This window comes from Chelonoidis abingdonii, chromosome 5 (genome assembly GCF_003597395.2).
Source record: "Chelonoidis abingdonii isolate Lonesome George chromosome 5, CheloAbing_2.0, whole genome shotgun sequence".
NCBI lineage: Eukaryota > Metazoa > Chordata > Testudines > Testudinidae > Chelonoidis > Chelonoidis abingdonii.
The window spans coordinates 88,971,428-88,998,975 of record NC_133773.1 but is presented as its reverse complement, the minus strand read 5'-3'; the positions used below and the strand labels follow the sequence as shown (position 1 = coordinate 88,998,975).

General features: G+C 38.3%; 1 protein-coding gene across 2 annotated transcripts in view; it reads left to right on the top strand.

Moving 5' to 3' along the window:
* The window catches only part of TUSC3 (tumor suppressor candidate 3), a 308,021-nt gene that overhangs the window by 155,011 nt on the left and 125,462 nt on the right, over positions 1–27,548 (top strand). For both annotated transcript variants that reach the window (XM_075066435.1, XM_075066436.1), the window contains exon 6: positions 3,660–3,749. In XM_075066435.1, the coding sequence (XP_074922536.1) occupies positions 3,660–3,749 (90 nt within the window). The remainder of the gene's footprint in view (positions 1–3,659; positions 3,750–27,548) is intronic.

Here is a 27,548-nt window from a genome sequence, read left to right as displayed (position 1 = left end):
CTACAACAATGTCAGATACCTTCCCCTTCATAAGGCGCCTAGAGGTATCTACCCAATCCAACCCACCACTCGGGCCGTATCCTCGAACCCAAAAGAAACGCACTTACCGCCCGAAGTGGCCGGCGTTCCGCAGTTCACTTCCCCTCTCTGGCGAGCCGTCTTGCTTCCTGTCTCCGGAGCTCTCTTAGTAGGTGTGCGCAGCCGCCACGGCCGATGTGAACGACCGAACCTGAGCAACCACGCTCAGTGGCCACTCTTCGTATCGCCCCGGCCCGCCGTCAGCGCTCACCGAACAGGGGAGACCTGCCCCGCGTTTGCCAATTTTGTTAGCCAAATGAATAGGCTCGTTCCCCCCGGACTACTCATTACCGCCAAAGAGGCACGAAACATGAAAGACGGTACCCAAAACTTATTCTCGTCACTGAACGGGTGCTCCTTCTTGGCTAGGCAAAGGAAGAAACACACACTACCGCTCAAACAGCCCTTATATAACAGCAAACATCTTATACTGCAAAAAACTTCTGTCATCCATACATCTAATCCCTATTTGTAGAATAATTGATCTTTAGCATCTCTCCAGGTATTTTGCCTACGTGCACAAAAGGTTACATACGTGCAAAGATAACTGGACTACTGGGATGATAAGCAGAGAATTGCCATAACACAAAAGAGTTAGCAAAATTCCTTTGCCTATCACTCTACGACAGGAATCATAGAAAATAAGCATGGAAGGGATCTGGATAAGTCATCCTAACCTCTATACCTGGGTTGTCTAACTTGTTCTAAAAATCTTCAAGTGAGGAGATCTACAACCCCAAGATAAAGTTTGTTACAGTGCTACCCTACCTGTCATTAGAATTTTTTCCTAGTACCTAACCAATTTTCTTGCCTAAATAAGCCCATTACTTCGTCCTTCACTCAAGTGGATAAAAAGAACATTATCAACCTATCTAAACAACATTTAACGTACTTGAAGACAAATCATTCCTCCAAGTCTCTCTTCTCGACCAACTAAACAAACATAAGTCCATGTTTCTAACCCTCGAAATCATGCGTTAGCCCCCTCTGGACTTCCTTTGTTGTCCACACCTTTCCCCAAAGTGTTTCTAAATGACACACGACTCTATCCTGAGCCTTGTCCATGCGAGTAAGTGGAAAATTACTTCTTGTCGCCCTGCCCACATCCTGAAAGAGTTCATTTTCAGCAAATTACATGTACTCAATATTAATTTGTGATCCATAATAACCCCAGATCTTTCTGCCATACCCCACTAAAGGTTTTATTCCCATTTTGTATTGAGATGATTATCCTTCTAAGTATAATACTTGCATTTTCCTATGAATAATCCTATTATTTCAAAGACCATGCTCCTCCAGTTTTTCAAATCATTTGAATCTATACCGTCCTCCAAGTGGCTGCAATCCCTGACACCGTATTCCATAAAACTAAAGTACCTTCCGTCTATTATGCAATGATTATGAAGATATTGAATAGAACCAGACCAGGCAGAAATCCCCTGGGACCCACCAATAATGCCACTTCAGTTGACTGGAAACCAATTATAACTAGTTTCAGAGTTGTGTTTGAATCAGTTTGCACTCACTTTATAGTAGGTTTGTCTAAGCTATATTTCTGTAGTTTTTTTATGAGACAGTCATGTGCGACAGTATCAAAGGCCTTACTAAAGTCAAGATGTAACACGTGTATTGCTTCCCCCCCTGCCCCACAAGGCTTGCTAGGTGTCAAAGAAGGATATTAGGTTGGTTTGACCTGATTTGTTCTTGACAAATCCATGTTGACTGTTACTTATCCCCTTATTATTTTCTAGGTGCTTACAAATTGATTGTTTAAGTAGTTGTTCCATTATCTTTCCAGGTACCAAATTTAATTTGACTTGTCTGTATTTCCCTGGGTTATCCTTTTCCCCCCTCTTATAGCTAGATACTATATTTGCCCTATTCAGTAGGGCCTGCTGACTTTAAGACATCCAGCTTGTCTAAATAATTCTTAACTTGTTCTTTCCCTATTTTAGCCTCAGATCCTACCCCATTTGCACTGATGTTCACTATGTTAGTAATCAGATCACTGCTAAGCTTTTTGGTGAAAAGCTGAAACAAAAGGGGCGTTTAACATTTGGCCATTGCTGCATTTTCTGTTATTGTCTTTACCTCCTCCTTGAGTAATGGGCCTCCTCTGTCTTCCTTGTGCTTCCAATGTATTTGTGAAATATTTTCTTGTTATATTTTATGTCTCTAGCTAGTTTCATCTTGTTTTGTGCCTTGCCCTTTCTAATTTTGTCCCTACATGCATGTGTTTTTTTTTTAATACTGAACCTTCATAATTTGACCTAGTTTCCACATTTTGTATGACTTTTTTTTGAGTCTCAGATCATTGAAGGTCTCCTGGTTAAGCCAGGGTCATCTTCCTATTTGTCAAATGTAGGACAGGCTCTGACCTAGTCACTTTCTCCATTTTCTGTAATGACAAGTTGTCTGGAATACATTCCAAGAATTTGTTGGAAAAATCTTGCTCTGATGTGTTATTTTCCCAACACATGTCTGGGTAGCTGAATTGCCCCATCACCACCAAGTCCTCTGCTTTGGATGATTTTCTAAGTTGTTTTAAAAAAAGCCTCATCCAGCTCTTTGTCCTGGTTAGGTTGTCTGTAGTAGAGCCCTATGATGACATCACTCTTGTATTTTTACCCCTTTTATCTTACCCAGAGACTTTCAACAGGTCTGCCTCCCACTTATATCTCGATCTCAGTGAAAGTATATACATCATTGATATACAAGGCAACACCTCTTCTGTTTATTCCCTGCCTGTCCTTCCTGAACAAGTTGGACCCTTCTATACCAATATTTTACCCATGCAAATTATCCCAACAAGTCTCTGTGATGCCAATTATGTTGTAATTCTGATTATTTGCTAGTATTTATAGTTCTTCCTGTTTATTCCCCATACTTCCATTATTATACAACATCAAAGACATTCATTAGATTTTCCCTCAATATTCCCCTCCATATTATCTTTCCTTTTTCCCTGCTATAATTGCCCATTTTCCTTCCCCAGACTCTAACCCTTCATCTAGATCTCCATGTTCTGGAATTTCCTGTGTGCTTTTGTCTCCTGCTCCCATCAAACTTACTTTAAAACCTCCTTCACTGGGTTAGCCAGTCTGTATCAGAGATATTCTTCCCATTCCTGGTTAGGTGGCCCCCATCTCTGCTCAGCAGTCCTTCTTGGAAAAGCATCTCATGGTCAAGGAACCTGATGCTTTCCTAGTGACATGTACATTCTTTGTGTACAACCATATATATGTGGGAAAGTAAGACTATTAGATGTGCAATTTTCTAAAGCTCTGTTTTGGTCTGAATCTGATCCTATTGAAGTCAATGGGAGTTTCTACCATTGACTTTACTGTGAGCAGAATTATGCCATCATTGAACACTTCTGAAAATCCTATATTAAGCTTCTAATAGCTGAAACTGTTTTGTTTGGACGATAAGTAGTCATCAATTTAAAATTGACATGCCCAGCGAAACAAATCTATTCAGTTTCAGTTCTCAAAAGAAAATTAGGCCCAGTGAATTTAATATAGAATTATCTGGCTTTACACTTTTGTCTTCTAATTTCATATTTTTTCCTGTTTTTTCAGTGTGTTGTGTTTGCTATGACTTCTGGTCAAATGTGGAATCATATCCGGGGACCTCCATATGCTCATAAGAATCCTCAGAATGGACAAGTGGTGAGTGAATTTTTTCCATCAATATCTAAATTGACTTGATTGCCACAGAGTTCTGCAAATCTAAAATACAGTGGGAAAATGGATCAGGATCACAATTCAGGAAACGTGAACACTGCCTATTGTGGAGTTTAGCAGTTAGATTTTCAAAAACCACTCTGCACCCAACAGCTCCCATGTGGACACTTAACTAAGTAGCTGTGTCTTCAAAATATCTTAGCTTCTATTTGTGCATCTAAGCAAAATGTTTGGATTTTCAGAGGCACTCAACACCAAGCAGCTCCTGCTGATCGCAGATAAATACATCATATGCTTTTTTGTAGGGATGTGCTAAGTAATAAGATTAAAATGTAAACGAGTCTGAACTTTCACTTATTCTTCAAGTTCAACTCACAAAACTCAATTTTCTATGAGCTGAGGGCTGCCACCGTTTTTGCTATGTATCCCTGCTACTGTTGTCAGAAAAAAATTGCTCATAGGAGAGGGAAAACAAATTTCCAAACGACTCCCCAACATGCACAGTGATTTGCTGAGAAGGGGGAGCAAAGCCCCCCTGACTTCACCTTTGAGAAGGTGCCAACAGGTGGTGAAAAGATGGCTCAGGTTATTATCCATCATTTTGAGTTTTGTCACTGCCAAAAAGTCATCGGAGTGGAAGCTTACAAGGCTTGCAAAAACTTTGGCAAACATCCACTTTTTTCCTACTTAATGGAACTTCTAACCATTTTCAAGTTTTCCCATTGCTAGTTCACCTTGCCTGTTGTTTAGGCCTAAAAGAATAAATCCTCTCTATTTCTTTTGATGCTTCATATCCTAATTGGAGTAGCAGAAAGTGATGGCTTGAATTTGATTACAAACCCACAGTGTACCCGAATTATAGCAGGAGATTGATGATATAAAATGATGTAATTCAGTCTGCTGCTTTGTTATGCAGAACTAGATCCAATAAAGTGATAAATACTGTCAGTAAAACATTGTGATTAGAAGGGTTTAGAATTTTTCATTAGTGCCGTGGAGTATTTAATGTATAATGTCCTCCTACAGAGTGACAGAAAGGTAAAAGATGGCAGAGAAAAGACACTGTCCTAAACAATTTCTTCATATCTAGTTTCATACTTATCATCCTTCTTAAAGACTCATTTCTGCTGTGCTGCCTACAGTGAAGCTAGTTGACTTTTATATAAAAAAAAAATACCGATGTTATTCCACTTCCCATACGTTTTGTCATCTCAACTGTCTTCAGAGTGTGAGCTCCTCAGACTAGGGGCTGTCCCTTCTTGAGTATCTGGGAAGCTGGAATGTGAGTCAAGAGACCTAGATTCTATACCCAACTCTGTCGCTGATCTGTTGTGTTACTTTCAGCAAGTCACTTTCTCTCTCTGTGCCTCTATCCCACCTCTTGCCCTTCGTCCATATTCTTTATTTAGACTGTAGGCTTTTTGAGGCCGTGACTGTCTCTTTATGATTTTATAAAATGCTTAACACAAATACTATGTTTTAGTTTCTGAGATGTCAAGAAGGATTTGGACACAGGCTACTAGTGGTCTAGCTTGTAAACTATTGACCAATGTAATTAGAGGTCAAAGCACATTTCAGTTCATAACTGGTAGGTAGATCATCATTTTCAGAAGTCTGATATAGGACTTATTAAACTAGAAGTTTAGTGATATTCAATATACTTGGGCATATTTTACTGTTCTTTTTTTCAGATAATAGTATTGTACATTTTTTAATGTCACACCCTCAAGGCTTTAGTTACATGTCTCTTAAGTTGGAATCATAACAAATGTATACAGTGGCTTTTCTGTTATATTTATGTGACCTCTTTGTTAATTCTTAATAGCACTACTTGGTACTTTATCACAATTTTTAATCTATACATCTTGATTATGTTTGCGAACGTGAGTAAGCAACATTATCCTTGGACACATGAGAGATATGGATAGGTTACATCCTAATTTTTTTTAATTGTGTGTCCAACTTTGTTCTCACTTTTGTGTATATAATACACTGGATGCATAAGTATGACCCAACTGTGTGCGCATATGTGTATCAGTTGTTGCATGCACACTCTTGAAAAGGCATATAAAGGCATAGTAGTTTTAATGTGAGATTTAAATCCTCTACATGATTGAAGGGATTCTCTGCTCTTGTGGCTGGAATCCAGGTTGATGCATAGTGCATGTTTTCACAAGTCCTGCTTAACCTGAGATGCACCATGCTTTTAAAGAGACAGCATCCTATCTTAGAGCCCTCTATGGATACAAAATTAGTTCCCACATCTGGTCCACTGTCCGCAAACATGGATATTTATGTATTTGTAGGGCTCTATCTTTTTGTCAACTGTATGTTTATAAGGCCAAAATATTTACTGCTGATGCTTGAGATATTGTTGAGCTGCCCTTCCCAGATGTTGTGGGTCTGACCATCTGTGGGATCAGGTTGGATTTTTTTTTTCCACTTGGGGCCAAATTGGCAGGGTGTTGGGAGGGGGAGTTGTTCACCTTCTTTGCAGCATCATGGAGCCACAGTTTCAGGTTAAAAGGAGTGTGAATAGTGATTTTTAAGGTTAGAAAAACATATAGAAATGTTTGGTGTAGCTCAACTTGAAGCTGGTGTTCTTTGCAGATAATGGCTGAGAGAGCCAGCTCCCAGAGAGAAGTCATAGAATCATAGGTTATTAGGGTTGGAAGGGACCTCAAGAGATCATCTAGTCCAACCCCCTGCTCAAAGAAGGACAATCCACAAATGGCCTCCTCAAGGATTGAACTCACAACCCTGGGTTTAGCAGGCCAATGCTCAAACCACTGAGTCATCCTTCCCACCTAAAATATTGGAGATATACCTATCTCCTAGAACTGGAAGGGACCTCAAAAGGTCATTGAGTCCAGCCCCCTGCCTTCACTAGAAGGACCAAGTGCTGATTTTTGCCCCAACTCCCTAAGCAGCCCCCTCAAGGTTTGAACTCACAACCCTGGCTCAAACCACTGAGCTATCCTTCTCCTCTGAGAGGCCAAGGATATGGCTGGTGGACCTTTTCTGCCTGTGAAGTAATGGGGAAATCTTAAGCCTTTGCAGACTGAGGTACCTGCGTTCCGCCTTGTTGCAGAAGTGTTTGCAGATTCAGAAATGAACTGAGAGTTAGGGGCAAGGCTGAAGAGGACCAACCCTGAGTTATTGGTTATATGGTATCAGGCCATTTAACCCCCCTCTGGACTCAGTTAAATGCAGGGAGATAGTACAAGTTCAGTTAATAAAGTTACAGCCGGTTTTAAATCCATTTCTCTGTTTCATTCACTTGCCTGTCCTGATCAATGGTAAATATTGGCACCCATTTCACTTTCCACCTATGATAGGTGTTTGTCCAGTTTTGATGGAACTGCTTGATTTTTGTGCTCGTGTATTCACTCTGACTCATGAGAGAGGCTGCAGGATGAAATATAGGATACTGAAGACTACATCATAAATTATTATCAGTGATGTCCTTTCGCTGTAAACTTGTCTAGGTCTGATAAAAGGGATGGTTGCTACATAGGTGCTTTAAATACCAAGGATTGCATTATAGATAATTATAATAGAATACATTTTCCTGCTCTTCTTTTCTAATTCAACCAAACTCCTCTTGAATCTGTACAGCTTTTTCTAGTTACCCTTTCATAGCACCCTACTAGTTTGTAAATACAAATACTTGATATTTTTTTTTGAAAACTGACTTCTGTTTACTAAAACTTATTTTGTTTAAAAGTAAATTGAATGTACATGTAAATTAGCATAGTACAACATAATATAAAGAAAATAAATAACTAGAGCTGTGTGATGCTGGGATTGTTTTGCAAGTCTATTTGGCACAATTTAGATGTTGTCTAGTCTGGCACCAGACAAGTGCTAATGGTCCACTTAACAGTATGATGCATCAAAACACCTCTCATTATCAGATTACTTAAGAAGAGTATCCAAATACCACAAAGACATGGAGTGTAAAATGAATATTTTTGTAACGGAAACAATTTTGCTCTGTTCATTTTATTCAGTGAATCCAAAGATTTATCAAGGATACACCCTTTACCTTAGACAACTTGATTTTACTTTGTACAAACAAAACTTTCAACATCTCTCGATCATTTTTAATTATTATAGGCTGGCTAGATGTTGTGAGGGAAAATATGATGGGCTTACAACTTTGGCCAGGCTTTTAGGCCTACACTTTGTATAAGCTTGTTTCTAGGCTGTGTTGAACTTTGGTTCAGCTTGTCTCTCTGTATAATGGGAAGAGAGGAGGGGGACAGAGTGATGAAAGAGTGATGGAAAGTTGCTTCTGTGTGTCAAGAACCAAAAAGAGTCACAGTGGAAAGTTCCCAAAACGGAACAATGGCTTTGTGTGTATAAAGGGCATAAGGGGGCAGAGTGATAAAGTCCCCAAGTAGCATAAGTTGCAGTGGCCAAGCTTATGAAATATATAACCACAATAGTTGTGTTAGAAAGGTCACTGACCGCAAAAGAACAGACAGTGAGTAACGGGGGGGCCTAGTGGGCGAGATACTTGTTTTTGCTTTAGTTCTATATTGATTTTGAAATGTACTCCAAATAAGGTAATTAATACGGAAGTATGTGTAACTTGTCTGTGGTTTTAACCTTTATAAGCTGGCTAGAAATTTATGGAAGGCAGAGCAGCTTGCCTCTTGCGTGGGGCCATGCTGTCTCTCCCTGCATGTATGCTTGTATGAAGTAAAGGAGCCTCAGGCTGTCTGATCCAAAATCAACCGTGTGGTTAATTTTCCACAACAATGTGATATGTAGTTTAGCAGATTACAATCCTCTAGATGGAAGGCTAATGTATATCACCTCAAAAACAATTAAGTGTATGTGCCTCAGAATCAATTGGAAGACAAAGACAGTTTCTGTTTCAAGCATGTTTTCTTATAGATTTCATCATTCCGAGACAGATTTATATGAAGGGCTGTGGCCTCAAGCAGCCTCTTTCTTTATGTGTATCTATAGGCAGCAGGTCTGAGAGCCATTGCTTCTTGTTTTCCATTTTCCATTTCATTACTGTAGCATGGTGTAGTTATTATTCAAATGAATAAAAACTTTTTAAAAACTTCTTTCTTTAGTCCATGCTGTTTCAGATCAGCAGTTCTCTGTATATTTATCGGTTCAGTTATGGATTTTTTTTCTGGCTCTGCGCCAGTTCATTGGGTTAGCCCTCCATCTAACTTATGGTGATTCCATGATAATTGGAACTACTTGAAGCCATGACTAATAGCTGCCCATGAGAGTCAATTAAAAAAAATTGCAATATCTGTGATGGACCAAATTACCTGTTTCTTTAAACGCGTCTGGGGAGGCATATTCAGACTTTATCTTAGTCATGAGTAAGCATTGGTTGAGGCAATCCTTAATGCAGGTTTTAAGAGCCCAGCTGATGAGGACTGTTTCTTTCCTTTATTTGATCACTTCCTTGTTTATTTCATATTTCCAAAGCTATGTGATTTGGAATAGAGACAGAACTGTTATCAGATAAATTTACAAAATCAGTTGCATTCTAACCCCATTTTAAATCCTTCATAACTTCCTGAATCTTCACCTTTCAGGCTGAAATTTTCCAGGCTTCTTGTCTGACAAGATGACTTTGGAAGGAAAAGGTACGGTGTGGAGGTGGGATTTTGAACAAAATTTGTCGAGAGTTTTAAAAACAAGGAAAGTGAGGGAAGAAACAATTTCTCCACTGTGTTTGTAACATAGACCTGTTGGCACAGCTGCTGCAAGTAAAAAGCCCAGTCAACATCCACAAAGTCACTTCATTGTCCTTCAGATCTCTCTCTGATGCTGTCTAATGGGCATCTACACTAAGACAGTCACCACTTTTACAAAACTCTGATAAATCTTGTACAAATATGCCTTGTGAGGTCTCATTGGAAAAGTTGTAATCTCCTGAGTATTATTATCTGGTTATACTGTGTATATCAACATTGTGTGTGGAATTATGAGATTTTGCTATATGTTTGTTACTCAAACGTGTTGTGGGTCTGAGATATGCCCACAGGTCAGCTCTTCAGGAATAAAAAGGGAACTGTAAACAAGAGCCTCATTTCCAAAGACACCTCAAATGACACATGCACAGAATGTGCAAGCAAAATTTTGCAATTTGTATAAAGAACTGATGTCAAAGTATGTATATCATGGAACTGCTTGACCCCATGACACAGGATTTTTCCAGCAAAAAGGGTCAAGATATAAAGAGGGAGAACAAAGGCCACCGGTCACTTCTTTCCTACCCCCTCTCTGGACTGGTAAATTCTGATGGGAAACTGTTTGGGCAATCAAGAGAGACTTATATAAAACTAGCAGATTTAACATCCCTGCTATCATTTTGGAATACGTACTTTGATCCAACTGTAATGTCTTTTATTTGATTTAACATTTTTAGTAACTATCATTTCTTTTTCTTAGTTAATACATCTTTACTTAGTTTGCTAAAGGATTCACTGCAGTGTTGTCTTTGGAGTAAGGTCCTAAGCTTCCATTGACCTGGGTAAGTGACTGACTCTCTAGCTCTGGAAGAACCTAATGTGCGGTGATTTTTGGTTTTAATAACCTCTCATCACAGAAGTCTAGTTTGTCTGGGTAGCAATATGGACTGGAGTGTCTGAGGGGTCTGTCTGTGGCTCCACTTTTAAGATTGTATAGCAATCCAGGAGCACACATTTGTCTGGTTAAATCTAATTATAGAATATACCACCAAGGGTGTGTGTGTCTTCCCAGTTTTTTCAGTCTGACCTGAGATTGGCCCTCTCAGCTGTAATCCAGACCAAGCATGATGACACCATCCTTAAAACTCTCCTTTGCCATGGCACTACAAAGAAAAATGGGTAGGCAGCTGGGGTATTAAGACCATTGCCTGTCATGCTGACCATTTTTATCTCATTGCTTCCTTGTGCTCCTCCATCTGTTTGTAACCACTTGTTGTCTTTTGTCTTATATTTTGATTGTAAGATCTTAGGGCAGGTATGATTTTTTTATTATGTGTTTGTACAGTGCCTAGTACAATGGGAACATGACTGCAGCTCCTAGGTGCTTCTGTGAATCAGATAATTAAAATAATAAATTTTGGTATGAAAATAGACTGTGCTGTTACTTATTTGAGTGGCAGGATTGTGGCCTATATTTTCAAATCCAAAGCTGTTTCTCCGAGAAATAAGTGTACAGCATTATAAGTTATATTTTTGAAGTCTTGTTTCAGTGTGTTTATTACACAGAATCGCTCTATTTTATATTTTGTATATGACCTGCCTTCTAACAATCTTCAAATTAAAATATGGTTTTCTGAGTCCTGGATATACTTTGTTTAAATATCATCAGACTCTGAGTCAGATTATGTGCAGAATTTATAACTGTATCTTACTGATTTAAATATCTAATTAGAAATTTGTTACTGAAATGATACATACAAGTAAATGGAAAATTGAGCTTTTCCAGAACCTTGGAAATCAAAAGTATGTGTTCCTTGATGACATGTTAACAAAGAGGATCTTCTGTAAAGACCTCTCTTCTGATTTCCAAATGTTGCCACCTGTTTTAATCAGGGTGGATTTGATTTAAATCACTAGTCAGGAAGACTCGATCTAATCATGGTTTTCTGCATAAAGGTGCATTCTCGTTGGTTGTTATAACCTTGATACATATTTTCACAACTCAGAGATGTTTCATTTTTAGAAGGTATGCACTATACATTTTTAAACAGTGATTTATTTTGAAAACTTTTCAGATTAGTTTTACAGCTGTATCAGAAAATGAATGATTGTTTTGAGTTATTTCATTTACCAAAGGTAATTGAAGCAGATATTTATGAAGTCACTGAGAGGTGAACTATCTCCAGTTCCACAGGTTAATGATTAATATTAGGAGGATTTTCTTGCCATGATGTATTAGAAAGAGAACATCACCAGACAGACATTTTAAATTGTTTTATTTAACTAAAACAACATTAAATAGTCTGTATTTTTTCTTCAACAGCAAACATATAATATTTTAACAAAACAAGCATATGTCCCTCACTTCTCACATTTATCTCCAGACCTTTTTTCCTTGTCCAGATCTATTCTACCCCCAACAATCTTCTATTCATTGAACTTTTTGACACTTTGAACTTTTAGAGAGGTAAGGAATTGACTCTGTGTACACAAATTTGCAGTGGGACAATAGAGTTGAGGTCTGTTATTTTTCTATATGTAATTTATTTATTTAAAAACATTTTTGCTGTTACCAAGCATGTTACCTCTGGGGAGACAAATCCACAGTTTGAGAACTGCAAAACTAAACGTCTCTTATGGTATATTCTAGACTGAGCACTGAGTCCCATTGAGTAGATAGAAAGATTAACCTAAGTAATCAATACAGAAGCCTGTGGAATCCCATAAAATTGGGTCCCTAATCCATGAACAATTGGAACTCATTTACAAAACTTTTCTTAAACATTACATGAATATATTGTCTCATAGTATAGAATTAGAATTTTTAATCTCTATTCCATGATGAGATATCTTTGAGCAATAATGTATCTTAATTAAAACTATCTTTAGGTTTTTTCCTCAAAAAACATTTTATCAAAAAAAACCGATCTACATAAAAAATCCATCTTTTATTAAATCATTGATTTTTATCTACCTGGTTTTAACTCAATTGTTTCCCTCTGTAAAACAGAAGGTAGCATAAATTAGAATATTTTTCAGTCATAATGCACTCTCATATCTTCCTCTGGAGGGGTATAATATGGGTGTCCATGACAGCTACCAAAGTAATGCAGTTTATAACTACTTATAAACTGTTACTTGCCTCACATATCACCGTAGCGGATTCATTGTACTTATCATTATTTAAAATGACAACTTCATTTCTCCTTCTTAAATTCCTATCTTTAAAGAGACTAAGAGCTTTTGTCTGCTTCACTGAAAAGCACTGTTTACCTTGCCAATAGCTTTCCTTAGTATCATCACAACTCTATCTTTAGCTCACCTATTATCCTTACAATACGAAGCTTGCCTCCCCAAAGTACTCTAATTCTGTACACATTATTTTGTATGACATTTTTCAACCATCTTTTAGTGACTTTAAGACTGTGTGATCATAATGTAGAACATAATGTAGAACTACCCTCACTTAATTGTTGTGATGTATTATTAGAAACTTTCTCAAACTTCTCTGTTGTGTTATTGAAAATTTCTGAAAGTAAATGTTAAGGACCTATTTGTGTGACTCTTGCTCAAGTTGGGTAGTACTTTTTATTTTTATTTTTTTAATAGTCACACTGATTTCAGCTTATTCTAGTATTTGGTCTTATATAAGGGGGGAGGAACCTAATCAGCAATGTCTACTGTAGAAAATAAAACCATAGATTAGGTGTCTTCTTGTGGTACTTCCTTCAGTGGCTGTTCAGTGGTGCTTTTCAGTTCTGTTTTGAGAGCCTCCCAATGAGTCATTTCGGGTCATTCACTCTAGTCTTTTGTCTTGGCAAGTGTTCTCTACATCAGTGTTCCATTTTTGGAGTTCCTCTGTACCTTTTGCCACAATAATTTTTTTAGAATTGGATGCAGATCTGTGTGACATTCAGCTCTGTCACTATTTTATCTGAATTAGATGGTGCCGTCAGGTGTTTAATGGTGTGTGATTAAGAATGGTCCATGGATGAGCATTAGCTGTCTGAAGGTCAGTAAGAGATGGTGAGTTTATTTCAGGTCTCTTAATTAAGGGTGTACACTTGCCAGTGATTATGTGATTTTATAATATTGCAATCTTATTAGATTTTAAGCTGCTTTTAAATAATCATATAATAGGAGTAGCTGGACTGATTTCATTTACATATGTCAGGGAGATTTTGACTTTTCTGTGGTCTGGAAGCAACTTATACCATTATCCTTGTATTTGTTGCTTCAAAATTAGTCTTCTGCAATGTACCCTACATGAGACTACACCTTAAAACTATTTGGAACCTTAGTGTAGTGCAGAATTGGGCAGCCCACTCTTGTTCTGAAGCAGTCTGGAATTGTTATCTTCATAGCAGACTGTAAAGCCCATGAATTTCCTTGAGTGTGTGAGGAGGATTGAGAGATCTGGAAGGAAAGTGAATGATGATGGGATGTGATTATTTTATTGTCAGATGGTGGTTTTCTTACATGGCTTGAAGCTGTTGTGAATTGGTTATCGGTAGGTATTTTGTATGGCATATATATTTTAAAAGATTGTTAGTTTTTAGAGCATAAAAGTTCATGGATAGGCTCGACAATGACTATTAGTCAAGATGGTCATGGACTCAACCCCATGCTTTGGGCATCCCTAAACCTATAGCTGTCAGTAGCTGGGATTGGATGGCAGGATAGATCACTTGACATTTCCTTGTTCTTGTCATTCCCTCTGAAGCATCCGGTACTAGTCACTGTAAGAAGACCAGATATTGGGTTAGATGGACCATTGGTCTGACCCAGTATGGCTGTTCTTACGTTCTTAGGATAGAATTTGGCCTTGGGGTTGCAATTTATGTCCATTTTACTAAACCCCTAAAATATAACACCTTACAAAAGTGGATCAAATGTAAATATATGTTCAGTTACAGTGTTCTTTATTCAAACATTTCTTTCTGTATATCTTCAAAAATTCTGTAACCACTGATCTTTATTCTTGCACAGTACCTAAATTATCACTTTTCAAAGAGGAATGCCAACAATGGCATTCGGTAATCTGTATGTTCCTGAAATTAGGTGAAAATATTCAGTTTCTCTGAAGACTTTTACTATTAGGCAATGAAGAATGAAGTAGTGTGTATCACAATATTTTTAGAGTATCTGGACTGTTACATTCATCAGTAGCTAAGCAGGGGTGAAATGTTATTTGTGACAACGCATTCTTAAGTATTGTTTGACATAGCTTTTTCATAGGATTATAATTAAAATAAATTGAATTGGTACTTTGAACCATTTCAAAGAATGGCTTTTTCTTTCAAGCCAAGTAAATTATAATAGATCATATTGCTTTTTTGCCTTCCACATATATGGATAAATGGTAGAAGCATATAAAATACAGTTCAACATCATTGCATTCTAAATACATAGCTGTACACCAGATTTAATTAGAACAGTATCAGAATATAAAATCAGTCCTGTTTCTGGCAGTGTAAAGGGGTAACAACTTGCGAGCACCTCCTTGGCCACTGTGCCTGTGGCTGGTGGGAGAACCTGGACCCACCCACTACTTTGGGTCCCAACCTAGGGACCCTATGACTAGCAGCCACCTGCTGCTTCCTTCACTACTGTCTATTGCAGCATTCCCTGCCTTGTTTCCGACTCTGTCCCAACAGCTTCTTGAGTCCCTGGTCGGTTCCCTGTTTAAACAGGGTGTCTCCCAGGCTTTCTTGCCCAGAGAGTCCATAACAATCCCTACCCTGTTCTCTCAGGACTCTTTCTCACAGTGCCTTCACTTGGTGAGCTTCTAACAAGTCTCTGGCCCTTCTTGTCAGGGCTCTTTCTCTTAGGCCTCTGTGCCTGGAGAGCTTCACAGTCCTTCCCCTGCCTAGGCAGAGTCTCTCCCTAGTCTCTGTACCTGTGGAATCTCCCAGCCTGCGACTGCTCTGTCCAGTTGCTGCAGCTTCCTCAGCCAGCCAGGAACAGCATCCTTCTCCTGTTGGCTCCAGCCAGCAACCAAGCTGTCTAGACCTTGTAATTCCATTTATATGAGCCTTCTAACTTCCGATCGACAGCTTCCTCTGCAGGCCACTTGGAAGACCCCACTCTACTGCCTTTTTTGGGGATCAGGGTACGGTAGGACTGCAGGGCCTTCTGGAGGGTATCAAAAGGCCTAGTACAGCCCATCACATACAGTGTTTGCAATGTACAATTATAAATTTTAGGTTGATATGGACACGTTTTGCTACCTTATTCATAAATAAAGATTATAGTGTGTGTTATCTTAACTTGCAAACTTAGCATCCAATTTTGCAATCCTTGCTCAAGTTCAATTATTATTTATATTCTAGTAGTTCTCAGGGGGATCAAGTCCCATTGTCATGCTTTCTGAGTAGTCCTATTTAATTCCAGATCCCATTGAATCCTGGATTTTGGCAATTGGTTGGTCTTTTCTGTTTTTTCTTGGATTACAGTTTCTTGCAGAAACTGTTTTAAGAATGGAGGGATCAAGTATATAAATTACTTTGCTGGTGATAAAATATTGTGCTTTGTTATAAGTAAGAAGTTGAGGATTTTTGGTTCTGTCTGTGTACAATAAAATGAATTTTCAATGTCTACCAAAGCAGTGAAGTTACTGTTAGTAAAGGCTTTTGCAACACTCCAGTTATAAACCTGTATTCTGATTGGAGCAAGAAAACTTTAGAAATCAGATTTAATATGTAAGATGTTAAACTAACATAAAACAATGTCTCTACATTTTAAGGGTTAATATAGGAATTCAGCACGCAGACAAACAGGCATCCATTGTATGTAATGTAGTACAGGAAGAAAATGTAAAATTAACCTGTGTAAGAAGTCTGCTGCCTTTTTCTTTATTGTCTTCTAGAAGGATCATTGTAAAGGGCATTTCAATAACACAATCTACTCGTAACAAAAGATTGAGTAATATTCTTGTAGTCACAGAGAAATAACACCTTATCTTATACACCATACTATTTTAATGGAAAAAAGCCAAGATTTCAGTGACAGAAATATGCTTGGATGAAGATAGCTCATAGTTCAAAATGATCCCTCCATTCTTAAAACAATCAGCTCTCAAAAGATATATGTCATAAAAGCACAAGACAGGACTATTATTTCTCTGTGCCTATGCAGTCTTGAAATAAGAACATTGCGGTTTTGGCCAGGTGAAGATGAAGCACGTTCTATATCATCCAAGACTTGATTTCAGTCAAATAATCAGACAAGTAACCTGCCATGATTAAATCAAATGAAAAGGCCACATTTTAAGTACTATCTGTAACAATTGTAACCCAATGTAAATCACCAAATAGTAGCATCAAGCACTGACAAGAAGATTTAAAAGAAAAAAAAAAAGCTTGAGTGAAAATAGGCCTCTAGACACCATATCCAATTTAATTTGGAGGTAGACCTACTGTTGCACAAGAAATCAAAAATGGGACTGCAGTATAAAGTTATGTGGACATGGGAAGGTGCAAAGGGATTTGCACACCACGGGAACACCACCTTGTGGCCAGGCATAGTGTAGCAGCTTTCTCCCCATATGGCACTGTGATTGGGTGTGCCTACCCCATACCAATTTAGCAGCGTTACTCTTCAAGGCTCATTTAGCAACATTCTGAGACCCATCTTCAGGCAATGGAATATTCTGACTGTCAACATGTTTGCAGCAGAGGACAAGAAGTGCTGTCAATAGTGCTTTTGAGCAGGTCTCAGTCTTTTGTTCTTCAGTTGAAGCCTTCCATCTGAATTGGGAGTCAGCATTAATGTATGCCTTTCCCCCATCCCTTTTATCCCTTAGATTATTCTTAAACTGAAGCTGGTTCAGGCCAAACTGATACTTCTTGTGCCAGCATGGAAGAGACAATATTGGTTCTCCAAACTTCACAGTCTGTCTGTTCAGCCTCCCAGATCTCTTCCCCTTTTTCCTGCCTTCATGACAAAACCACAATCAGAAATGGCATCCGGTGTTGAGCTGTCTGCACCTCACAGTATGGATGCTGCATGATTAGATGAGGAGGAACAACAATGGTCAGAGTCAGTTCAATGTGTCCTAATGAATAATAGAAAATCTCTTCTACATCTGCGTATTTGGCCAAGTGGAAACATTTTTCCGTTTGGTCACTGTATTGGGGAATTGAGCTGGAGCTAGCCCATATTCAGGACATTTGGGATTACCTGTTACAGATTACCATCTCTCAGCTCATTGAGGGTCCACTTAGTGGTGATCTTGGTGTTTCATCTTCTGATCCGAGGGAAATATATTTTCTCTAACTTCATGGTAGCCAGATTTCTGAAAGGTGTTATCCGCCTTTCCACTTGTAAAAGAAGCTGTTCTCTTCGGGATCCTTAACGCTGTGCAGGCTACACTCATGGGACCTCTATTTGCTACTTTGTTCTCTGTCCCTCCTTTCTTACGGCAATAACTTCTGTAAGGAGAGTAAGTCAGCTGCAGGCACTAATTGCTAAGCTTTCATATACACAGTTTTTCAAATACATTATGGACTTAAGGGAGTACCCTAAATTTTTGTGTAATATCTTTTCATAATTTCACTTTAGCCAACGAATATACTTACCTGTATTTTCCTTAAGCCTCACTTAAATGCAAATGAGTAGCACCTTCATAAATTGGATGATTCTTGCTATTCTATCTTGGAAGGAACTAAGCCATTTTGAGAATCACCTAGACTTCTTGTCTCCTGTGTGGAATGGATGAGGAGTCAGGCTGTTTCCACACAGAAAATTTCCATATGGATTATTTGCTGTGTTATGACAGCATATGGTGTAGCACAGGCTATGTCTACACAGAGACCGGTGGTTTATTCAACAGAGGCTCAAGGAGTTTCTGTCACATTTCTCTGTGACATTTCCATGTTGGACATCTATAGGGCTGCTACCTGTTCTTCCATGCATACCCTTACCAAACACTATGCTATTATGATGGTGTCTACATTGGATGCAAACTTTAAAATGGCAATTTTGTAGTTACGTTTAAGTAAACTCTGCTCCCCACCTCCTTTCATGACTGCTTGTGAGTTGCCTGGGTGGAATACATATCTGCAACCACTCAGAGGATTAAAAATGGTTCCTTATCTGAACTGTAACTGTTCTTCAAGATGTGGTTGCAAATATGTATTTCATGGCTCAATCTGTCCCCTCCGCATCAGATTCTTCAATGTTGGATTCCGATGTGAAGGACCCAAGGGGGTTTGGGGTGGTGCTACCCTTAAATAACCTTGGGAGAGGCAACAAGAAGGCATGAGGGTGCATGCGCTCCCCTGAGAGGTACTGCTAAGCAAAGTTCCCTGTCTTTGGCATACTGGATGTGAGCATACTTGAATAGAATACACTGCACCCACATTTCAAAGAGCAACAGTTACAATTCAGGTAAGTAACTTTTTTCTTGTTACAGTTATAAGTACTTTACTTTATAGTAGCAGGTACTGTGTTGTAGTTTTATAAGGATAAGAATTTCATTTTCAAAGACAGTTAGTGTTAGCCTAAATTTAATCTGGTTTTATTGGGAGCAGAGTGGGACCAACAATGAGAACATTTGAAAATCACATCCAGAACATGTATATTCATAATTTTTTTTCCAGATTCCAATGTTTCTTGTTGGCAAAAATGAAGTTGAGACAGATATAGTCTTAATAATTAAAATCTATGAATAAATAAAAAGTCTGTTTTTCTTGGTTTTTGGATTCTTTTTCAGTGTGCTGGAAGAGAAGCTGAGCCTTGGTTAGGGGATGGGGATTCTCTTATTAGGGGTTCTATGAAGGTAGCCAGCCAGTCAGGCACTGGCACAGACAGCTTCAGCGGCAGAGAAGCCAGCAAACAAAGCTGTAAACAGGGGAGTTTGAGTGGGAGTTTGCAATGGGAGTTTGAGGGGAAGACCAGGAGAACCAGGCAGAGGAACAGACAGGCTAGCGAAGGGAGTGTGTGGTATTCTGGCAGTGTTGTGGTACTCATTGGGGATTGTTTTGTTGTGGGTGGTGGTATTTTGGTTTGGTTTGTGTTTCCCAGACTAACAGGACTTAGGTGGGAAGGCTATGACAGATACAGAGGCAGCAGTGGTAATGACCCAAGCAGTGGAAGACACAATGAAGGTGACTGGATTTGGAAGCTGCGGTATGTACATGCTCCTGGAGGGGGTACCTGAAAGGAGTTCCGTCTGCATGAAGTGCCGGATGATAGAGCTGATGGAAGAAAAGATTTGAGGACTGGAGATGCAAGTGGAAACTCTGGCTGAGTTTAGAAGGGGGTTCGAATGGATGATGGAGCAAAGACATGAGGAGGCTGAAGGGAAAAGCTCAGACTTGCAGATGGAAGCAGGACCAAAGAACTCGGAGGGGAGACTTCTGGACAGTGGAAGCATTTGACTAAGAGAACCAGGCAGAGGAAAAGATGGCTAGTGAGGGAGAAATAGAGCTCAGGAACAGGTTTGCAGAGTTGGAAAATGAAGAAAGGACACAACCGGTGGTCACTGAAGGTCGGAGGATAAGGAAGAAGAGAAGAGCAGCTAGTTCTGTAGGAAGAGGGAAAGAGTCAATGGAGATAACAACACCAAATATGAGCCCCGGAGGATACGGGATGGGTTGCGGAGGATAGCAAAGGAGAATAGGAATCGAGAGGACTTGCAACCAGAGGGAACAGGGGATAGACTTGAAAATCACACTATCACCAGGAAAAGGCAGGTCTACGTGATTGGGGACTCCTTACTGAGAAGAATAGACAGGCCTGTAACCAGAGCTGATCCAGAGAACAGAAGGGGTGCTAAGATATGGGATGTGGTCCTGAGGTTGAAGAGGATCCTAATGAGAGTGGGAAAGAATCCACTGATTTGTCCTTCATGTGGGAACAAATGATATGGCTAGATTCTTGCTGGAACATATCAAGGGAGACTATGCCAGGCTGGGAAAGATGCTTAAGGAAATTGAGGCTCAGGAGATCTTCAGTGGGATTCTGCCTGTTCCTAGAGAAGGGCAACAAAGGTGTAACAAGATTATGATGATCAAGAGATGGCTCAGGCAGTGGTGCTATAAGGAGGGCTTTGGGATGTATGGCCACTGGGAGGCATTCATGGACAGAGGACGGTTCTCTCGGGATGGACTTCACCTGAGTAGGGAGGGAAATACACTTCTAGGATGGAGGCCGGCACAACTGATTGAGAGAGCTTTAAACTAGGAATTTGGGGGAGATGGTTGGGAGATGTCCAGGTAATCTCCACGCTGGATTTTAACATTGAGAGGGATGAAAAAGAAGAAAGAAGGGATACAGCCATGGGTAGAAGAAGGGACATAAGGAGGAAGGGTAGTCTAGATACCAGTCTAATAGTAGAATATTTGTGCCTAATTGGGTAAAGAATGTGAGTGAAGCCAATCAGAAAAAAATTAAGATATTTGTACACCAATGTGAGGAGACTAAGTAACAAAATGGAGGAACTAGAGTTATAGGTGCAGGAGGTGAAACCAGATTATCATAAGCCTTTCTCCCAAATCTGGACCTTAGCGTCCAAAATCTGGGTGCTTAGCATGAACCTCCAAGCTTAATTACCAGTTTGGATCTTATCTCGCTGCCACCAGACAGGAATTACAGCACCTAGACTGCCTGCTGCCCCTTTCGAGGGACCCTCACAAGCCCAGAACGAGTGTGACATATCGCAAGGAATTCATTCCCTTCGCACCCCACCCTTCTCTCGGGCTAACTAAGTATTGATCGCAATCTCTTTCACATACAATCAAGACATATTCTCTATTTCCCACAAAGAACAGTAACCCAGAATATACAAGGAAACGAAAACATGATCTATCTCTCTTCCCTCCCACAAATTCGCTGGTGCTGCAGGAGCTGTACCTGCCGTAATCTAACAAAGAATTCCTCCCTCGTTCCTTAGCTACCAGATGAAAACAAACAAGTTAAAAAAAACCTTCTATAAAAAAGATAGAAAAAGACATAGAAATAATTGCATAAGTGCATAAGGTGCTTTGCTATAAAAATATTAATAACATCTGATTCAAAAAGAATTAATTTGAACATTCCAGCAAGTAACACATTAAATACCCTAAAACAAAAAGCCTATATTGTTTTTCTAATGTACTACAGTGGAAATAGAAGTTTGAGATATAAAGAAACTTCTCATAGCTGAGAGATCCAAAAGACACAGACCCAAGACAAAGAAGACCAAAATCCCTCCACTTAAAAAACCGCGTTCCTATTGGTCTTTGTACAGTTGGTGTCCCTTTGTAAACCCCTTTGACAGGTAAAAGAAACATTAACCATATATCTATGTTAACAGATATTAAGGACACAAAACTGATGGTGGTAATGTATTTTAGACTGGTACATATTGAAGGGTTTCTCGTTAGAAGATAGAATTAAGCAAGGTGGTGGTAGCATTGTATATGCATGATAGTAGAGAAAGATAAGAAATGCATGAATAGATTTAGACAGAGTCTGTTGGGGCAAAAACAACTGGGAGAAAAGCTACTAGAGCATTCACCCTGGGATAGTGCTATAGACCACCAGGAATTTTTGCGGTATGGATAGACCTAAGACCTAAGTAAACTTGAATGGAAGTGTGTGATGATGGAGACTTTAACTCCCAGATATAGGACTGGAGGTACAAGTCACTAATAAATGGGCCAAATTTTTTCTGATTGATAGGCTAGATATCTTACCAATAGTTGAAAACAGCAAGAGGGAGGACATTTTAGATTTGGTTTTTGGCTGAGAGTGAAGACCTATAGAGAAAGGATTAGGGCGACACCTTGCTCAAATGATCATGGCTAATCAGTCAACTAAAAGTAAGATAAACAAAAATCTGTGACGAGGTTTTTATTCAAAGGGCTAACTTTAAGAAAATTAGAAAATAGTTAGAAGGGATGGAATGAAACTTATGGTCTAAAGGCAGAGGCTGAATTACTTCAAGTAAAGTTGCAGAAACATCAGAAGCTGCATCCCAAGAAAGAAAAAAAATCATTGTCAGGATGTTCGACCAAGTGGAAGCAAGCATCCATAGAGTATTTAAAAAAAAAAAAAAAAAGCAGAAGCCTACAAGAAGTGGAAGATGAGGAAACAGCAAGGAAAGCCCTTATGATGGTCAGAACATTAGGGATATAGTAGAAAGCCAAAAGCCATGTTAAGTTGACTGCAAGGGAATTAAAACCAATAGTAAAGGTTTATAGCATTAAAAGAAGAAAATAAAGAAAAAATGACCGCAACACGAGGATGGAGTGCGAGCTTAAGATAATCTAGCATGCCAGAATCTAACGATTTACGCCTCAGATCTTTAATGAGCTAATGGAGCTTAGGATAATGGCAGATGACAATGGGTGAGAGATACCAATGTGGATTACAATCCAGGTAAAAGCACAACTAAACCTTAATCGCACTAACGCGGGGCCCGATATCTTCATCCAAAAATATTAAGGAACTGGCACACAAAATTACAAGACCATCAACAAATTTTAAGCAATGTAAACTCAAGTGTACTTATGACTGAGAATTGCTAACCATATGTCCTTTTCTTGAAGAAAGGTGGGGTCGAACTGATCCTGCACTATCAGCCGTATTATGACATCGTATATCAAAGCTTGAAAAATTTTTGAAGGCAGAAACTGTTAAGACATTGACAGATAATGGTAACGGACAAATGCAACATGGTTTATAAAAGGTAAGGCGGCCAAGCCAATCTTCCTTCTTGAATGTGTAAAGATTTTCAGACAAGGAAAGCAGGATAATTTACCTCGATTCAGTAAGGGCTTATACGGTTCACATGATATTAGCTAATGGAAAAGCCTGGATCAGTATGAAAATTGAAGTTGGAATAAGAATGTAAAGGGTGGAGAGACTACAATGGGCATACCGAAAGGTTAACTGTCACTGAGGAGCTACTAGGAGTTCTCAGAATGGTTTGGGGGACTAATCTTATTAATCTTTTATTACGCTTTTGGAACAAAAAGTGGGAAAAGTGCTAATAAATGTTCAGATTGACACGAAGCTGTAGGGTATAATAAGAAATGGGATCAACGAAATTGATAATTGAAACTGGAGTAATATATAGGTGAAACTGAATAGTGAAAAAAGGTATGCATTTAGGCATTAATAACAAAATTTAATTACTGGGGACCATCAATGAAACAAGAGAGACTTGAGTATGGTGATACAGTGGCTTATATCGCAATGCGATATGCTGAACGCTAAGCGGTTTGGGGCATCAGAAGTATTATTAGTGAGATAAGGAGCTAGTACCACGTAAACAAATCAAGACTATGAGTACTCTCATGAATACTATGTCGTTCTGGTTCCCATATAAGAAGGAAATTCAAAGGAAAGTACAAGAAGGGCTATAATGATCTAGAATGAAACTGGTAAAAGGGACCAAAGAGCTTGGCTTGTAACATACAAAAGAGGCAAGGGAGATTATTCTCTCTCTAAATAATAAGGCATAAATGCCATGGAAGGAATTTATTAAGCACAGATCAAATAATAACACAAGAAAAGATATAAACGCCACAGATGTTAGACTTGAAATTAGATGAAGTTAACATCCAGAGTGAAATTTGGAACAGCTTCATGGACAATGGGGGCAAAAGACATTTGGATCAACTAACTGAAATTATAAGGGATGGTATAAGATGGAGCTTAATTGCATAATGATCTGCTATTTAGAGTATACCATTGGCGTATGGATGTTATTTGGACGATTACTAAAAGAATTGTTCTGGGTCAGTTGGGAGTCTGCCACAGCTAGGTTAGTAGCGGCCTGTATGGGGGGAAGGAATTTTTCCTCCAGTGCAGATGCAGAGCCCGGAGACTTTCGCTTCGCAGCATACGCATAGTCATCTGGAGATTCTCTTCACCTGAATGTCATAACATGTTTCTTTTATTTTTTTATTGCTATCATTTATTTAGAGTTATTGTATTTGTATTATGAGGACTCAGCAGCTCATGCGCTATACGGAGTGAGTGGTTAGATATCTCTGGTGGCTGCATGTGCAGAATTACAGCTATAGACATTTTCCCTTCTACTTAAAGTCTATTGATCTTTCTTCCCTAATTTTGATTTCAGTATTAATACATATATTTACAAAGCACGCTGTAACTCCATCATCTGAAAAGTGGTTCCTCAGTGAAACTATGCCAAATAAATCTGTTAGTCTTAAGGTTCAATGGACTCCTCATTGTATGAGGGATACAGACTATATTAGGATCCTCTGATATATGTTAGGTCTGATTAAATACTGCTTATTATAGTTGCCGTCTGTGTGCGTGTATATTGAATGATAAGCAGCTTCGTATGAGTATGTAAAGTTCATTAATGCATAATATTTGAAAATATTTAGTGTGTTTAGAAGTGTTGAGAACACAATTTACTGAATTATTTGTCTAATGTCTTTATAACTGTGGAGAGAATAACTCAATGTGGATATATATAAGCACTCGCTGCTTGTCATGTCTCTAAACAATCATTCCTAAACACTGAATCGTAATAAAACTTGTTGTTATCATTATAATAAAATAGAGACATTAAAAAGAAAATGTTAAATTATTCACGTATTATAGCTATCTATCTCCAATCAGTATTATGTTTATTATGTAGTTTACCATTAATCAGTTGTGTTGAAATTGAGTGTTTAAATACTGTCTATTACTTTTGTTAATTTAAGCTATTATTTATAGTATTTGTTTAGCTGGAAATGGCAAATACCAAAGATCAAAAACAGGGTGTTCCTGTAGTTATCTTGCTTTTGTGAGGAAAAGATTAGGAATGTACTAATATAGAGCCTAATAGCAACTACTCTATCTCTCTAATATTCTTTGACCACAAAAGATGTATTCTGAATTTACTTATGTACAATGAGAGGGAAATTTGAACCCTTCATTCCTTTATACCCAAAACCCATTACCGTGCACTAGAATTGGATTACAAAAAACGGATTTCTTTATTATATAGGATAAATTAATTATTTAAGATCTCTCAGGAAAAATGACTATATAGAGTCATGAACATAAATTATTAAACAAAGTAATTTTGTTTCTTATCAACATTCACAAGTTAACTTTGTATTGATCAGGCTTTCAAGTTTTAAGTGTATTAATTCGTCTGCATATAATCGCCAAGAGAAGGACCACTCATTTCCCTTTCATCATATAATGTTGTATTACACGTTTGTCAAAACAGAATCGTTATGGTTAATTTCTTTTACTATAAAGAATACGAACATGACTAACTGACAAGGACAATCAGGAGACAAGATCTTTAAAACTCGGTGGAGGAATTCTGTTGTTTGTGGTTTCTTGGTTTCTCGCGGAGATCTGAGAGTGACCAGACGTACCTACAGCTCTCATGTCATGTATAGTGAGTTATTAAGTGAAAGTGTTTATTCTTTGATTTGTTTTGTATTGCAAACGTTAGCTGAAGATTCTAATTTGCATTGATCTAAGCTGGAGGTATCCCATGTCTATAAGCTAAAGACCCTGTTATATCATCTGATAATGAGATAATGTACTTTAATAAAAGCTTTCTTTTAAGACCTTGATGATTTTCCCTGTAAGGAAGAACTGACTGTACCCAAGGGACTGGGGAAAGAAAAAAGAAAGGAGGGGAAGGACATTTCTCTCTTGTGATTCAAGGGTTGAATACGTTGATCTCTATGTAGCGGGAAGATGAGAAGAAAGGAGGGAAGAATGTTTATTCCTCCTTGTTGAAGACTAGGTATTGTGTTTGGGCGTCCATGGATGTTTGGGGGACAGAGTGACCTAGGAAGAAGACGGTTTCCCTATCAGATCTAACTGTAAATAAGCTTAGAGAATTAATGCTGGATCCATTTGACCTAGATAGAGGGCTAATACAAATCACAACAGTAGCATTGGCTAGAAACCATTAATTGTCATATTAACACATACATGAGAGTACTGCCAAAGAAGGTAAAATATAGGGCTGGACTATGAAAGCAATGATAACACAATAGTTCTCTACTTTAGGGAGGATTATTCTAATTTGAATAGGAAATTTTGTGAATACTCAACTAATCCTCCAGGCTCTTGTCTTTAGCTTGATTAGTAATGGAAAAATATGTATTTGTCCGGGGATTTGTGGTAAACTACTTTTTGTTATTCTTCAAAGATCACCAAGTACTATTCTGGAGTGGATAGCCAAAGTTTGTAACTTTGCAGGTAAATTAAATGATGCACTTAGAGAAGAACTTGTTGTAAATTCCATGTAAGAATAAATATCAGTATTTCTTAAGCGCTTGCGGGCAAGGAAGGACTTAGTATAGGGCCAAGATAAAGGATTTGTTGTAATTGTTCTCGCACATTACCATGAATTGTAGGATTGGAAGGGAATCAGAGGTCTATCTAGGTCCTCCCTGCACTTGTGCAGACTAATGTTACTAAATCAGGTTCCTGATAGTTTGCTATGTTCAGCTTTTATTAAAGACATAGATGCTGTTGTGAGAAGAAATGAACAAATTTTTCTCAAGCATACTCGCAACAGGAATTTGCTATTAAGTATTGAAAAATTTTATAAAGCGAAAATTTGGCTTTTTGTGATATGTGCACCAACGCTATTGGTGTGCAATAGGATTGTAATCAGATTACCATCAAACATGTGAAGTGCAACTATCTATAGAAAACTGCAGTTAGAAAGAAATCAATATATAATGGGCCATAAACGGGCTATGTTAATAGATTTTCAGAAAAATTGCTTCATTCAAGCTTTGCACTCATTATATCATATCTGAATCTTTGCTTTCGAAATCTCTAGAAAAGAGTAAATCATACTGAACCTTGAAAACACTCACAGATCTTACAAAGTTTCCTTATTGTATAATCAATATAGCTGAGAGGATAAATACATTTTTCAGGTAAAATAAAACTCTTAACACAAAAAAATGCAGGCAAATAATTCTACACGACGGTCCCAGCAATCTCCTGAACCAAGATGATTAATTCCTTCTATGCGAATGATAAAAATATATAGATTATAAAAGTGAAGACCAAAAATATCAGAATAGGTGATTGTCTTCAGAATTATGTGACAGAAATATATATATTCCAAAGATAATAGAATAGTCAGTCATTTCTGAATACCTTGATTGAATAT